Genomic DNA, 14,914 nt, shown 5'->3' with positions numbered 1-14,914 from the left:
GATTACGAACATAAATCAACGTTACAGTTTTATGAGCTTCCGACAATGCGCCATAAACTAAATGTGCGGAGTGAGGTGGAGCGCACACGCTTACGTAATCTGTATGGACGGTGCGTTTTAAATGTCAATTTCCTGCCCTATCGGATATTTACCTAGAAAATGTGATTTGTGAGAGGTGGGTAGAGTGAGGGTGTGGGCGGGGGCTGGGGGTTGCAGGGGGCGGGGGAGACGGCGGGGGCGGGTGCACATGCAGGAGTCAAGTGCAGGGCCGCACTGCGCCGGAGCGAGGCGCCGGTCAATAACCGCTCTCCACCGAGCCGAGCCGTGCCAGCCACTTCTACCAACAATATTAGTAATCCTTAATGACTATACAACAAATTATCCCATAGGTACTGAAAATATATTACAATGAGATGAAATTTGAAGTAAACCACCCTGAGAGAGAACACCGCCTTCGGCCCTCATCGGCCCGGCGCCTGCGAAATGGCCTACGACGCAAATACAACGCGCCCCAATATAATACTTACAAATCTACCATCGGGGAATAACAAGGCTGTTTTCTTAGTAAGCCGGAGGGCAGGCTTTAAGCTGTAAGCTGCCTCCGTCGTTAAGTTTATAGTTTTTACATGGGCTACCTGCCCATAGTTCAAACCAAAACAGGCAGCACAGCCTGCGCCCGCGCCTGTGACGCTGACGAGAGACATGAAACTAGTAACATCATACTGAACAGTATTATAACAGTAACTAGTGACATTGTTGCCCTAGGGGTGAAATCCGCATTTAGTATCCGAGGCAGAGTTAGGTACGTGAGCGTAGCGAGCTAGCAGGGACACTAATAGCTCGAGGGACTAAATAAGGGGTTCACCCAAGGTACACACTATCCTCTTTAATAGGTATAAGAATACAAGTGACGTTAAAAAAACATAAATGATGATTTCGTACTAATATTCATTAATTTGCATTTAAAGAAACTAATTTTTGAGCAGAAATTTCACCAAGAAAGCAAATAGCAATTTTCATCCGTGATCTTGCAAATACTTCCATACTTTCAGACAGTGAGTATGAAAAGGTTTTTTTTTGATATCACAGATCTTATAGTCTCGCCTACGCCTACTTGTAGCGCGTAGGCTTTCGTAGCCGGCTCGTAGCATTTCGTAGCAAAATCTCAAAAATTCGTTTTTTTCAGCTGCTTGGTTTTATTACAACGCTTCTTTTTCCTGATTTCCTGTACAGGGTGAAATTATATCAGTGTATATTTAATATTTTATTAGTGAATACGTAGATTCTAGAGGTCTAGACCAATCGTGTCAATATTTTATCGGCCAATTGAGATAGGCCTACCCGAGAGCAAGAGTTTCATACCTCAGTAGACCTTTTGTCTTATGCTAATTTAAATAAACTCTACGGATCTAGTATACATGCATTTTTTCTTACTTGGAACAGATTTTGAGCAGTCTTGGAGTGTCTTTTTAATAAAATAAAACATCTTAATAAGAAATTAAATACTTAAAAGCAAAAAAAAATTGATTTCGTAATCAAACCATTTATTTTGGCTGTAGTTTATTTGTTTAATGGTATTTTGATTGCAAAACACACATAGATTGTTTACCTTTTGTGCCAAATAAGAATGAATACAGTATGGAGTAGGCTACCGTCATTCAAGTACAACTAGTACAATACATATCTGAGACCTGACACATGCGCAGGCGCACGGGAACACTCATCAGCCACTGTCGATCATTTATCAATAAGAATGATTCTCTTTAGTGCAGAGGTAAGATACTTACTCTAGTCCCACACACTTACGGTACTTCAGAGCTCCATTTCAAGTTGATAGCAAACATTTTCAGGTTCCGCAATACATGGTGTTGCAATAAGGGTATACTAAGCCGAAACCTACATGTGCAGCATGGACATCTAAGCCCGAAACTGAAATTAGAATTTCTAAATTCGCGAAAAAAAAAACATTCCCCATAGTAAAAAAGTCACGTGACCAACAAAGTTTCTATGGAAAATGTTTTTTTTTAGATATACCATGTAGGTTTCGGCTTTGTATACCCTTTTTGCAACACCCTGTAGACCTTGATGATGAAGAGTGTGCGTGTTGTCTCCTGGCTCGTCGAGCGAGTGGCGCGGAGTTTAGCTGCTTCCGGATTACTATACTATTTGGGCAATACTGTTTCAAGTGTTTACACCTCTACCGGTTTAGATCATGAGTCAGCTTTGTTCTATGGTTTAGATAGATGTATGTGTTGAGATGGTGATAATTTTGTTTTGAGGCAGATGGTTACCAAGCGATAGAAACTATTATTATGGCTACCATTTTGAGTTGTAGAAAAAGTTTTCAAAACTAAACCTTATCTTTAGATATATTCGTAACTAATTCGTAAGTATGATATGATTTTTGAGTGTCTTCATGGAAATAAATGTAGGTATTTCTGGTTGAGATACTTAGTGATCAGTATATTCGGCGGGGCATCGACTGGTGCGACGGCTGCGGAAGCGCCGGCGGCCGCGACCTCCCCCCCCCGTCCCCCGCGGCCTCCCCCCCGCCCCCCGCCCGGACACTTCCTTCCTCCGCGCGAGGCCGGCACAACCTTACTCTTCTCATTTTGTCCCAACAATAGATATGCTAATAAGTGTTCATTAATTCTTCAGTAGCTAGTTCAAAATTAGTCTTCCTATTATAAATATTTTAATAGGTGTTAGTCTGTAAGGTAATGTGGCCTTATAGTGAGCTATAGTATTTAGGTAAATAAAAAAATGTTTGTTTATAGGACGAGATAGCTCATTATCCGAACATATTACCTTATTCAGTACTTGTTTATATTTGACCTGTCTTAGTTTTTCATTCATTCAATGGATCTGACTAAATTTTAATGTTGGCAATTTGTTGCTATTCATATTGAGACCTGCTTAAGACTTTTCATGTGACTTATAGGTAATTTAGTAGGGAAGGTTTAGGAAAGAAAATCAGATATAATTTTTTCATAAGACTGTTTTATTTTAATTCGACAACCTGTCATTATATTAACAAACAAATGACTGAGCACGCTCACATACGCACATACTGACTGAGCAGCTCCACATACTACACACAGACACACCGCGACCGACGCTGCATTTTCATATAAATTAATTAAACTTATAGTCTTAAATAATATCTCAGTCTATTTGCGCTCTCCTCGACCGGCGCCGGCCGCGCAAACACACACCGTCCTACACGAATTATCACATATAATATATTAAAACGATCTGCGAACGATTACTTTTAACTAATTAAATTTACAGTAGGTCCTCCCTCGCTCGCTCGGCGGAGGCTGGCTCCGCGCGCCGGCCTCACGCCTCCACGGGCGGCGGCGCGCGCGGCGGCGACGGGGACTTCTTGCTGAGGTTCAGCGGCTGCGACTCCGCCACCGCCACCTGCAGGTGCGTGAGCAGCGCGGGCGCGGGGGCGGGGGCCGGGGCGGGGGCGGGGGACGCCGCGGGCGACGGCGAGCGGTAGCAGGGCGGGGCCAGGCGCGCCTCCAGCGCCTCCCCGCGCCGCATGTACTGCTGGATCATGTCCGTGCGCTTCAGCTGCTCCGGCGTCATGCGCGGGCCCTCCATGAGGCTCTTGGCGAGCACGGAGTGCGTGGACGACAGCGAGCGCGGGCGCGGGGACAGCGCGGGGTGCGCGGGGTGCGCCGGGTGCGCGGGGTGCGGGCTGGCGGGGTGCGGGCAGGCGGCAGGGGGGGCGGGGCGCGCCTCCGCCTCGCCGGTGTCGCGCCGCATCGCGCGGAACTTCTTGTGCGGCTTGTAGGCGGCGTCCATGAGCGAGGAGGCGTCGTACAGCGGCGGCGCCTGCAGCACGCGCTTGAGCACCGGCATGTCGTCGGCGGGCGCGGGCGCGGGCTCCTCCAGCGAGGAGCGCGGGGAGGAGCAGCCGGAGCCGGGCCCGGCCGCGCGCTCGTGCTTCTCGTTGCCGGACTCGATGCCGGAGTCGGTGGGCGAGTCCAGCTTGCGGTAGCGCGGCGGCGCGGCGCGGGGCGGCGCCGTGAGCCCGGCGTGCGCCAGGCGCGCGGCGCCCAGCGCGTCGTCGTCCACGGAGGCGCGCGCGCGCAGGCGGCCGCACAGCGTGGCGGCCAGCAGCGGCGCGCCGCACTCCGCGCCCGCCTCGCCCGACTCGCTGGACGACACGGAGCCGAGCGGGCTGCGCGCGTCCTCCGCCTCGCCCGCCCACGCGCCCGCCTCGTCCTCGCCCCACATCTGCTGGCGCAGCAGCTCCTTGTGCTCGGTGCGGAACACCACCAGCTTCTCCGTGTGCAGCGTGCTGAGCGTGCGCAGGTCGGGCAGCGTGTCCATGAGCTCGCGCAGGAAGCCGGGCCGCTCGGGGCGGTTCTGCGCCACCACGGTCTGCAGGCAGGCGCGCAGGCGCTGGTGCATGCGCGCCACCAGCTCCGTGTTGCGCAGGCCGGGCCGGTCGGGCGTGATCAGCACGATGGCGCAGAACAGCCCGATCTCAGCGTCCGTGAGGTTCATGGAGTTGATGCGCTCCGCGAACTTGAACGTGGAGTCGACGAGGAAGCGCGCGTTGGCGCCGCTCTGGATGGAGTCGCGGCGCATGAGCTGCCCGTTGAGGCAGATGATGGAGTTGAGCGGCGCGTCGAACATGCAGATGAGGCGCACGAACAGCGCGTCGAACAGCCCGCTCTTGAGCAGCGTGAACTTGTCGTCCTGCGTGAGCAGCTGGAAGCCGGGGATGAGGCCGGCGAAGTCGATGACGCCGCGGATCACGTGCGCGAACCGCTGCGAGAACTCCTTCTCCGACTGCAGCTCCGGCGCGGGGTTCAGCGGGCACGCCTGCGACAGAGAACAGCGTCAGTCACCGCCGGACGGGCACGGATCGAGCGATCCACACTAACGAGACAGAGTATAGAGTACGGGGTAACAGGTGGAGATGCTTACCAGGGTGGGCTGCGAGTAGGTGGGGCAGTCCTGCGCGCGCGCCCGCATGGCGCGCACGGTGTCGCGCGTGAACTCGCAGGTGTCGCGGTGCGCGCGCAGCACGCGGGCCAGCAGGCGCGGCGCGTCGTCCAGCTCGGCCGCGGCCGCCTGCTCGTGCGCGCGCGACGACGACGACTGCTGCATGGCCGCCAGGATGCGCGCCTTCTCGCGCTTCGGCACGCGCCCGAACCGCACCGCTGCAACAACCACACTAGATTGAGCACACAGGCGAGGGGAACACAGAACACTACTAAACCGGTTTAAATGTGCAATGGCAATTTGAGCAAAGAATGTTGGGCAAGGTCGCGAATAAACACGGGGCAGCTGTGACCGGGTGCGCGGGCGCAGCTGACGGGGTCAGCGCCCCGGGGCGGCCCGCGCGAGGGGGCGGCATGGCCCGCAGAGGGGAGAAGCCCCGAGGTCAAACTAAAAAGTGTTACGACTTTCTCGCGCGCGCTCGCAGCGCCGGCGGTGAAAGTGTTCGCGCGATGAAAACGAAAGCGAGGCGCCGCCATTTCTCTCGACTTTCGCTGCGCGGATCCAGGCCAGCCATTGTTCCACGCGCGCGCCTACTCGAGTTGTGCTGTATCGCGGACATCTACAATGTTGTCGGCTACAATTGATATTGATAAGTTACAGGCCAAAAAGATTTTTTTGAATTGGAAATAAGTAGTCTGGATATTTGCTATGAGAATTTTTTATTATTTCCGATTCACTCCGATTCATTTAAGTATCTTTTTATTTAAATTTTATTGTTTATTCTTATTCCTTTTATTTTTGTATAAGTACATGAATATTTAAACTGTATAATATTTGTGTATAGGTAGATACTATTCATTTCCTTGGATATAGGAATTCATAATTAATCTCAAGAATATTTTAACAAATATGTTGTCTCCAAAACTTTGTGAAATTGAACTAAAAGCAATTGATTAATTAATTTACACAATAACTTTTATTCAAACTAAACATGCACAACAAACACATGTGTAGTATCAAATTTCTATAAACCTAATTAATGTTGTAAGTAGTAAGTACCAACTTGCATTAAATTAGTAAATATGGAAATTATATTTATAGTATACGAATCTACAATCACTACAGAGCCCGTCATTACAATCGGTCTCCTAATTTGTTCGTATGTCATTAGTAATTATTAAACATACTGATAAGAATTGATTCTGTGCCTTTTTGTTATAAAACCGTTAAATAAGTAAAATATGAAAGAAAGTTAAAGGAAAGCCTAGACGTCGTAGCTCGGCGTAGCACCCGCGTAGCGCTACGAGGCCACAAAAAGTTTGGAAAGTCTTGTTTTTTATTTATTTTAAAAAATATATAATTTAATAAAGAATACGTACGAGCATTGTGATATTTCACAACTCCATTGAGGATCCCCTTCAGGATCGGTAAATCTTCTCCCATTTCAGACACCATTTTAAGTTTTTTGAACTAATAAACAATAACTAAATCACAGCCGTTGGCCACAGATAACTTCGTATTGGTAACTGTTGTCTATCACGCATTCACTAGTAGAGGTTCACTGAATCCTTGTATTGTCACATAGCAGACGATGCACTAACACTGAAATCCAGTAGTGTGTCGGAGAGCGAGCGTGGCGACAGTGCGCGGGGCGGCGGCGAGCATAGCGAACAGGTCCGCGGCGCGCGCGCGACTGACGGGCCCCGCCGCCCGCGCCGCGCCCGACAACCTTGAACTTGAGCGGGGGGGGGAGCCGTCAATAAACTCTCCCCCCCTCCCCCCCGCCGCCTCACCGCCGCCCCACCCGCCTCACTCCACCGCTACACTAGCGCCACTTATCGCGCTACGAAGCCTATTATATTCTGCATCATAATATTTCATCATCCATTGCGTGTTTATAGCGAATTCTGGTTTTAGCTATTTTGATTGACTTGTTTTCGATTCAAGGTTATTTGTTTAAAATAACAATTTTATTGTTTGACTTTTACATAAGGAACGCCTATTAATGAAGAGATTTTAATTTAGTACTTGCTTTCGTATAGATAAATTATGTTTTTCTTAGTTTTACTTTAAGCTATCAAAATTTACATAATTAATATAAAATATTCTATTTTTATTTAATATCATCTTATTTGTATTGCTATATTTACCAAAATCGATTTTTTCCAATCATAATTATTTACTGCCAGTTTCTATAACTCTATCTATCTATAACTGGTATTTACTTTCATACGATTTTGACAGAAGAGATATAGAAACTGGCAGTTGAAAGTTAACTTGTATCTAGCTCTATCCTCTACGTTATAAGTTCAGAGGTTTGCCGCGCTCTGATGGTGGCGCTGTATCACAGCGTGCCATCTAGCGGTGAGTAGCGAAACTAATTTTCGCAACTTGTGCTGCCATAATCTTTGACACACATTAAATATTGTTTTAGTCAACCTTTTTGATAGTAATATAAAAATATTCTTTTTTGAACTTTCATTAAAGTTGAATTTTTTATGTCCATATTTTGCTATGAAACTTATGTGTCTCTGAATAACGACTCTACATCTCTGCAAAATTTTTCTTTTTGTAAATTGTTGGTGTTCTTCTACTTATTGTACAAATGTAAGGCTTTATAATTATAAGGTTAGGATGAAGACATATTTGATTACAAATAAGAGTTACTAATACGCCACGTATAACATCAAACCACATAGGTTCGCTTAGAGATCGAAGATGTGCATCACTGCATTTGATGATGACATGTTGATAGTTCACAGCTCGAGGCCCGGGGGCGATGAACTGCGTTACGAAAGTGAAAATACGAATTTCACTCTCACGCTTACGAAACGCCTTTCTCCGCTTTCACCTCAGCCGCGGTGTCGCAAGAGAGCGGCCGTCGCCCCGGTTAGCGAGCGCTCACCCGCTTGCATAACGCCCCCCACTCCGCGCCCCCCACGCCCGGGGGGGGGGGCTGAGTCGCGAAATAGGATCCGAGCGAGCCGCGCGCCTGCGCCGCGCCATAGCACCCGAGCGGTGCATTACTTGCATTATGTTATGAATATTATGATAATGACTGTTAGATAATAAAGGGGAATATTGCCATTGCATTTTTAAACTGTAAAATAAGGTTATATTGTTTTTTGCATATACTTCAATTTAAAAGCGTTTTTAATTGAAAGTAAATAAATGAACAGCTGATCAAGGGAAAATATTTGTAAAATATGTAGAGTATTCTACATATATTTTTTACTGCATTTTAATATACATATTTACATTAATTTATTTTAATAATACATATAAATATATTTTTTTTGTCTTAAATTTTAATATTTTCCCTTGTGTAGTAAAGTAAATAAACACAAAGAGAACTCACCATCTCTGCTCATGCCCACGGCGATGCATTTCTTGAGGCGGCAATATTGGCACCTATTGCGGTTGATCCGCAGGATGGAGCACTGCTGGTTCTTGGTGCAGGGCCGGTACTGGATCTTCTGTTGTATGGAGCGGCGGAAGAAGCCCTGCGAATCACACTGGCAGTGAGCGGAGGGCTCGTCGGCGCTGTCGTCGCTGGAGCAGCCCGAGTCGGGCGAGGCGGGCCGCGTCTCCAGCATGCTGACCAGCACGGCGTGGCGCGCTCGCAGCGCGTCGCACATCACTGCACTGTACACTGTCTGCCTGCACTGCACTCGAGTCCGTCCGGGTCGACGGCTGCGCGCGGAGTGCCGCCTCCCGCGCCGCGCCCGCACAGTTAGCCGCGACCTACTTGCCGGCCGCCGACCCAGCCGAGAAAGTGAGAGTGTGTCCCGCGCGCCCCGCGCCCCGCTCCCCGCGCCCCGCCCTAACGGTCCGCACCGCTCTAGAATGCGCCGCCGCCGCTGCACCGCGCGCCGGATATAGGCCGGGCGCATCCCGCGGCGCGGCCGTTCACCCCGGGTCGACGACCGCGCGGTTGCACAACGCCCGCCCCCGCCCCGCTGACCCGGCCCCGCCCGCCCTGCTGCAGGGCGCGGGTCGTCGCCCGCTGACGTCGCGCGACCTGCCCCAACGCGCGCACGCGCCGCTCCCGCTCCCGCTGCGCTCCGCTGTTACGTCACCCGCCTGCACATACCCCGTCTACACTACCCCTATCTATGTATCCCCAATCGTTCATTTCCCCTCGGTACGCGAAATTATAATAAACGCAATTTTATAAGCTCTCTACATGTTTACATCTACAGTTTCAGTTTAAATCCTTACGTATTTATTTACGTAACACATATCCCATAAATTGACCGTCGTTGGTTGCTTGCGACAGTTGCGACTGTGACACTGTGATGACTAGCTTTTAAATTTTGTGTATAATTACCTTTATGTTGATTATTGTTGATTATAAATTTTATTTATTACAAAGACGCTATGCGTCGCATTATGATCGCCGTCTTATGATACCGCGATTATCTCGATATGGAATTTGTTTATTTACGGGCATTTTCATACATTATACCTAATATGCAACAACTGACAAAGAACATAAAAGTCAGTAGGCTTTCGGTAGTGTGTCGGAGGCTGCGGGGCGCGGGGCGCGGGGGGCGCTGGCCCAATTCCGCGTCACCATCGATCCATTGTGCGGCGCGAGTGGCCCATAATTGGTCGCGAGCAGTGACCGGCCGCGCGGTCGACGACCCCGCACCGCGAAAACAAAACCTCCGCCCCCGCGCCCCCGGCCCCCGCACCCGGGCCCGCACATACCGTACGATCTCGTAAATCTTCGCTATTCTCTAATCGCGCCGCCGCCGCAGCCTGCGCGGCCCTCGCGCGACAGGCGTTGAGTAATTAGAACGACGACTCCTATTCGGGTCACGAATAACGTAACTATTTTTATTTATTTGTTACAAATCCTCGTGGTGAAGTTTTGGGTCATGTCAATAAAGATTCGTGTCAATTGCGTACTCAGCTCTGAGGCGAACCTAGATCTTAATCGAGACTGATGGATGATATTTGTGTCATTGTGTTCTTATCACCCATCATCTTTAGAACATTACGTATTCCAGGTAATCCACCTGCCAGGCGGAATACGATCATATTTATATTTATTCTTTTGATTTGGCAAATTAAATAAAACTGTTTAAGATCTACCGAGATAAAAAGTATCGAGTGGCTATGCGATGTGGCGCTGGCGGTGGCGAGGAGTGTGGCCGCGGTGCGCGATGTCGACATGTGGGTCACTCGACGACGTTCGAGATTTTTCGACACAGCTTAGTCCGTTAATTAAACCTCTCAACTACCAAGGATGGGCGCTCAAATGGACAGAACAGTTTCAATGTGTTAAACGGAATCTATGTAACTATGTATATGACCTACATAACGTATTATCTTTTATGAAACACATAGTTTTAGCTTCATTACATAAGTGCTTATTTTTGGGTGGTTGAAGGTCGTGCCTTCATTTCGCAAGCAGCTCGAGCGTCGGTATATTGTAATAGATATTTGCCAACGTGGTCCGTGGGTCCGTGGTGTGGCGTCACCGCGGCGCTCCCGGCGCTCCGCTGACGCATCCACGACCAGTTTCCTAAAGCCACCATTCCACTTAAACACCTAACCCACATTATTTTCCGCCAGTGATTCACTCCTAGATTGTAGATGAGATTTGGAACGTTTCTTTCTACGATACTGTGAAGTTAACACGTAATTTGAAAGATAGAAGGTGTTATACAGCTATACGGAAACAGTAGTGAGCGGCCACGTTGACCCAATTGCAGTTCAAGATCCCTCGGGGGGCGCGGGCGGGGGACGCGCGGGGGGCGGGGGCGCTGCACCGCACGTGCCTGCGCGTTGCGCGCTGATGTTTACACGATAAGCTCGCTAGTCACCATACTGACACATCGGCCTAACGTGACTCATTTTACCTCACAGCTATGTATCATGTTATGTATTCAATGCGTGTACGTTCGACGAACACTCGCCAATGTACGCTTCAAAGGAGCTAAACTTAGCAAATACATTGAATAACACCACAAGCGTCATACTGTAGAGTTCAACGCGTTTGTTTAATTGTGCCAAAAATATGTAGCGAGTTCGCTGAGCGCAGTAAACAGGAAGCGCAGCGGCGGAGGGCATCGACCTGGGGCTGACAGTTCTAAATAATGTGGGTTACGCTCACGAAGCCTCGACTTGTTTACGCTGAAGAGAGGCGAGTGAATGAGGAGCGGCGCCGCGCGCGGGCGCTAGTGCGGGGTCGCTGGCCGCCGCGTGACCCACATCGCGCCGGGACCGCGGGACACGGGGGACGGCCGGGGACCGCCGACACTGTGGGACGCTATTGTAGGAGACACCACATTGGATATTATTGGTCAATCGAATCAGAATATTCTTGTACCGTTGAGCGCTGGTAGAGCGCGCGATGAAAATATACAGTTTGTGCTAAATGTGTGGTTTCTTCTGACCCACTTCGAATTCGTAAAATTTTCGGTAAATTCTAATCGATCTTCTACACCTACAGTATTCAAATCTAATATGTTAATTAAGTTTCATTTGTTCCTTATCGAAAATTGTACAAAGTTTCAAAGGCTATGTTGATCTTTGAATGCCAAATAATGTATAATATATGGCAGAATTCTTGTTCGTTTCTGATACACATATGGCATAAATACAATATGATACCGTATATCAGGTAGGTACCAACATTATTATTCCGAAACAGTTACTACGAAGACAATCTGAGTTCAATGTGTCAAAAAACAAAGTTAGCTCAAGAACAAAACCACAAATGCCTTTTTCGCTTCATAACTGTATATAAAATATCGTTGTATAAGTCACGAGGTCGTTGACTCCGGTAACGTGCTACGAGCTACGCGCTACGAGCTACGGGCTACGACGGGCAATCACCTCCAGCCATTCATGCGAGTTCGCGCTTACGACCGCAGGTGAGCTGCGGCAGCACTGTCGCGCGCGACCACGCCGCCATCTATCGGCGAGTAGCTACACTAAACAAGTTGCTTTCTTATATGAGCCACCAGTTGGCGCTTCTGATACGATTCTATTATGAGAATTTTAGTTTTGCAGTTGAAATGTATTCTAATTTGATGATAATTATTAATTGATATCTGCGTCTAGTCGGTTATTCCTATAAGTTTCAGTTAAACAATATGTATCAATAAGTGTTGTTCGTAGCATACACGTAATACAATTATGTAAGACTAGAGAAGTGCATTATAATTATAATTATATTTTTATCGTGCGGCTCTCGGGCCCGCGCCGCGCCCCCGGCGGGTGTCTCTGCGCTGTCTGCACCCGCTCACACTCACAGCACTCACCACGGGTCAACACTCAATACTACTGATTTACTTATAATCATACTTTGCATACACTACTCCGCTTCTCCTAATGAATTATTGCGAATACTAGGAAGTTAATTAGAGGAGTAATGAGTTATTTATTACATAGTAAGTTGACGCACGTAACAGGAAGCAATTAGCTGCAAGTCCACTGCTCTTGAATGCCCGCAGACCGCGCGATTTGTTGCTTTCTAAACGAGTGTACTTCGGCGCCGTTTAATTATTGTTATTTTGAAGGCAACGCTGTCTAGTGTGGACTTGTGGAGTCAACTAGACAACAAGAGCAGCACGAGGCTGGCCGGGGCAGGCGCTGCGACCTTCGATCCTCTGCTTTAGGGTTCCGCGGGACAATGCCGCGTGGTTTTGACCTATTTAAAGCTGTTAGAATGTCTGGCGGCACAAAGAGGGACCAACACAAACCGTCGTGATATTATTAGCAGGACGGAGCCGGGAGCTAAACTCTTTATTTGCAACATCGTCGCTCGACCTTGTTTGTTTTGTTTTATTAACAACTTTGCATTTTCAAGGTTTCAAGAACAACTGAACTTTGTAATGGACGTGACGTCTGCGGCTAGGGGACGTGGTCTCAAGTGATATTTCCGTCTTCGAAGAATTTAAAGTATTGTAACAAAAACTGTCGGGAGTGGAGCAGGAAGCCGCATGCGGGTGCGGGGCCCGGTCCGGCGCGCGCGTGTGTGCGTGTGTGTGTGTGTGTGTGTGTGTGTGTGTGTGTGTGTGTGTGTGTGTGTGCGTGTGTGTGTGCGGACAGGGCGCGGGTAAACAAACTCTTGACATTCACAATGCGCCGGGTCTGCAGTTTAACCTTGTTGCATTTCGGCTGACCTTTCCGACCGTTGCATTGTGCGCGGACGCTCGGCTGAATGCCCGGGATCCTTAAGAAAGTCGGCTCGTTCCCGTGTGATTATTCCGGGACAGGTTTGGACAAAAAAAGAATTGGGGCGCACGGGGCGGCCCCGAGGCCACAGGTACCCGTCCCTCGCTGGCCGACGCATTCAACATTTGCTTCACTGACAATTATAATAAGGTCGTCTACTTTTGTCTGCTGAATGCACAGAGATTGTCTTCCGCCTAGAGTGACCTTACAGTTGATGCAAACTAGCACCTGCATACAAATAAACAATCTGTGTCGCACAAGGTGCCTCGGACGTCAGTGCCTGCCTACTTGTAAGATGCGTTAATAGATTACGTCGAGTACAGTGCAGCGTATAGTACAAATTTCCGTGCGTTATAAATGCTGGTCAGAATGCTGGAGACCTGGAATAAATGAATTACACACAACAATATGACCTGAAGGGTCATCCATGAATTTAAGATATTTCAGTATAATATAAAAATATACAGAGACAGTAGAGTATAGAAGAGATATTTACCTTGCACCCCTCGCAGGAATGTACTCCGTAGTGGAAGCCGCTGGCCTTGTCGCCGCACACGCGGCACAGCACCGTCGTGCCGTCGAACTCTGCAACAAACAACACCATCAACCTCATGACTCTCTAGCTACCACCACCAGTGTGCGCCACTGTACCACCAGCACCAGTGTGCCCTACTGTACCGCGGGACGACACGTGAGCACCGCGATAACAGGCGACCTTGCCGAATGTGAAGCGATCACAAACTGCCATTTATAATTGGCTACAGTTTTTCTGCGGAAATTACCCACTGCTCTAGTGTGTGCCGGATCGATTGGTCACAGCCGTGGACGCGGGCACAAGGCTACCTGTGTGTACATTTCATATGTTCGAAGGTGCTTCCGCAAATGATCCAGTTTCAGGTGAAACATTTGCAAGAAAATTTAAGGTAATGTGTAATGTTCGTTAGTAAATAGTTCCCGCCACGTGGCTGCTACGCGGCGGCTACGAGTTCGCTACGAGCGAGCTACGAGGCTCTACGAACTTGCATATAATTACTTTCACTGAGCGAATTTCTTCTCACAAACCGGTTATTCTTATGGCAAGTCTGCGTGAATATCAACGAATATTATTATATATTTTCTTAATTTAAATGATTAATATGTATTATCTTTACCAGAGTTTAATAATATTTCTGATGCAACGCCTGGTGGTAGAGTTGCGTGCGTCAAGGTGACACCGACTGTGTAGTTATTTTAGAAAGCGTTGTCTCTCCGAGGCGCGCGGAGTCACTGACCTCCTCAATACCACTTCATAAACATCACCCACCGCACACCACTCGCTTCACAACAACTTTGTTGCCGTCCTAGAGCTCCTACAGATTACATTTTTGATACTGAATAGTTACTTCTGAAGATGTACCGAATGGATGATTTAGGATAATGTGTAAGTGGCTAGCTGCGCGTGAAGTAGGTCAGGAATGCGTGCGGGGGGGGGGGGGGACTGGTCCCGGCGCTCTCACTTTCCTCCCGACGTTTGTTTATTTGTCCGGAGTCCGGAGTCCGGAGGGAGCAGGAACTTTCTATTTCTGGCGGCCGTCGCCCCGCGCGCGCTTTCTATGGTGTTACTTTCTTTTTTAAGCGTACGATGGCTCTCGATCTGACGAGATGATTCGGCTCTCATCTCTAGGAGCACTTTCGTTGCGGGGAAAGTGCCGGTGCAGGGGCGGCGCGGTGCAGCTCGCGTGCCACGGTGCTCCTCTAGTGATGCAACGTTGCAGTT

At 48.7% G+C, this 14,914-nt stretch overlaps 1 protein-coding gene across 6 annotated transcripts in view; it reads right to left on the bottom strand.

Moving 5' to 3' along the window:
- Positions 1–2,980: 2,980 nt before the first annotated feature.
- Positions 2,981–14,914, bottom strand: part of LOC105384833 (ecdysone-inducible protein E75) — a 77,210-nt gene continuing 65,276 nt past the window's right edge. For 4 of the 6 annotated variants that reach the window (XM_038118208.2, XM_038118209.2, XM_038118211.2 and 1 more), the window contains exons 2-5: positions 13,655–13,743; positions 8,324–8,468; positions 4,948–5,183; positions 2,981–4,842 (exon numbers count right to left, since the gene is read on the bottom strand). In XM_038118208.2, coding sequence (XP_037974136.2) covers positions 3,340–4,842; positions 4,948–5,183; positions 8,324–8,468; positions 13,655–13,743 — 1,973 coding nt within the window. In that variant the 3' untranslated portion in view covers positions 2,981–3,339. Of the gene's footprint in view, positions 4,843–4,947; positions 5,184–6,344; positions 6,675–8,323; positions 8,946–13,654; positions 13,744–14,914 lie in introns of those variants that run through there. The other 2 variants (XM_038118207.2, XM_038118212.2) reach the window with 2 other exon arrangements.

This window comes from Plutella xylostella, chromosome 10 (assembly GCF_932276165.1).
Source record: "Plutella xylostella chromosome 10, ilPluXylo3.1, whole genome shotgun sequence".
NCBI classification, from domain to species: domain Eukaryota; kingdom Metazoa; phylum Arthropoda; class Insecta; order Lepidoptera; family Plutellidae; genus Plutella; species Plutella xylostella.
Note: the sequence above shows the minus strand (reverse complement) of the source record. Positions and strands in the feature narration are given on the sequence as shown.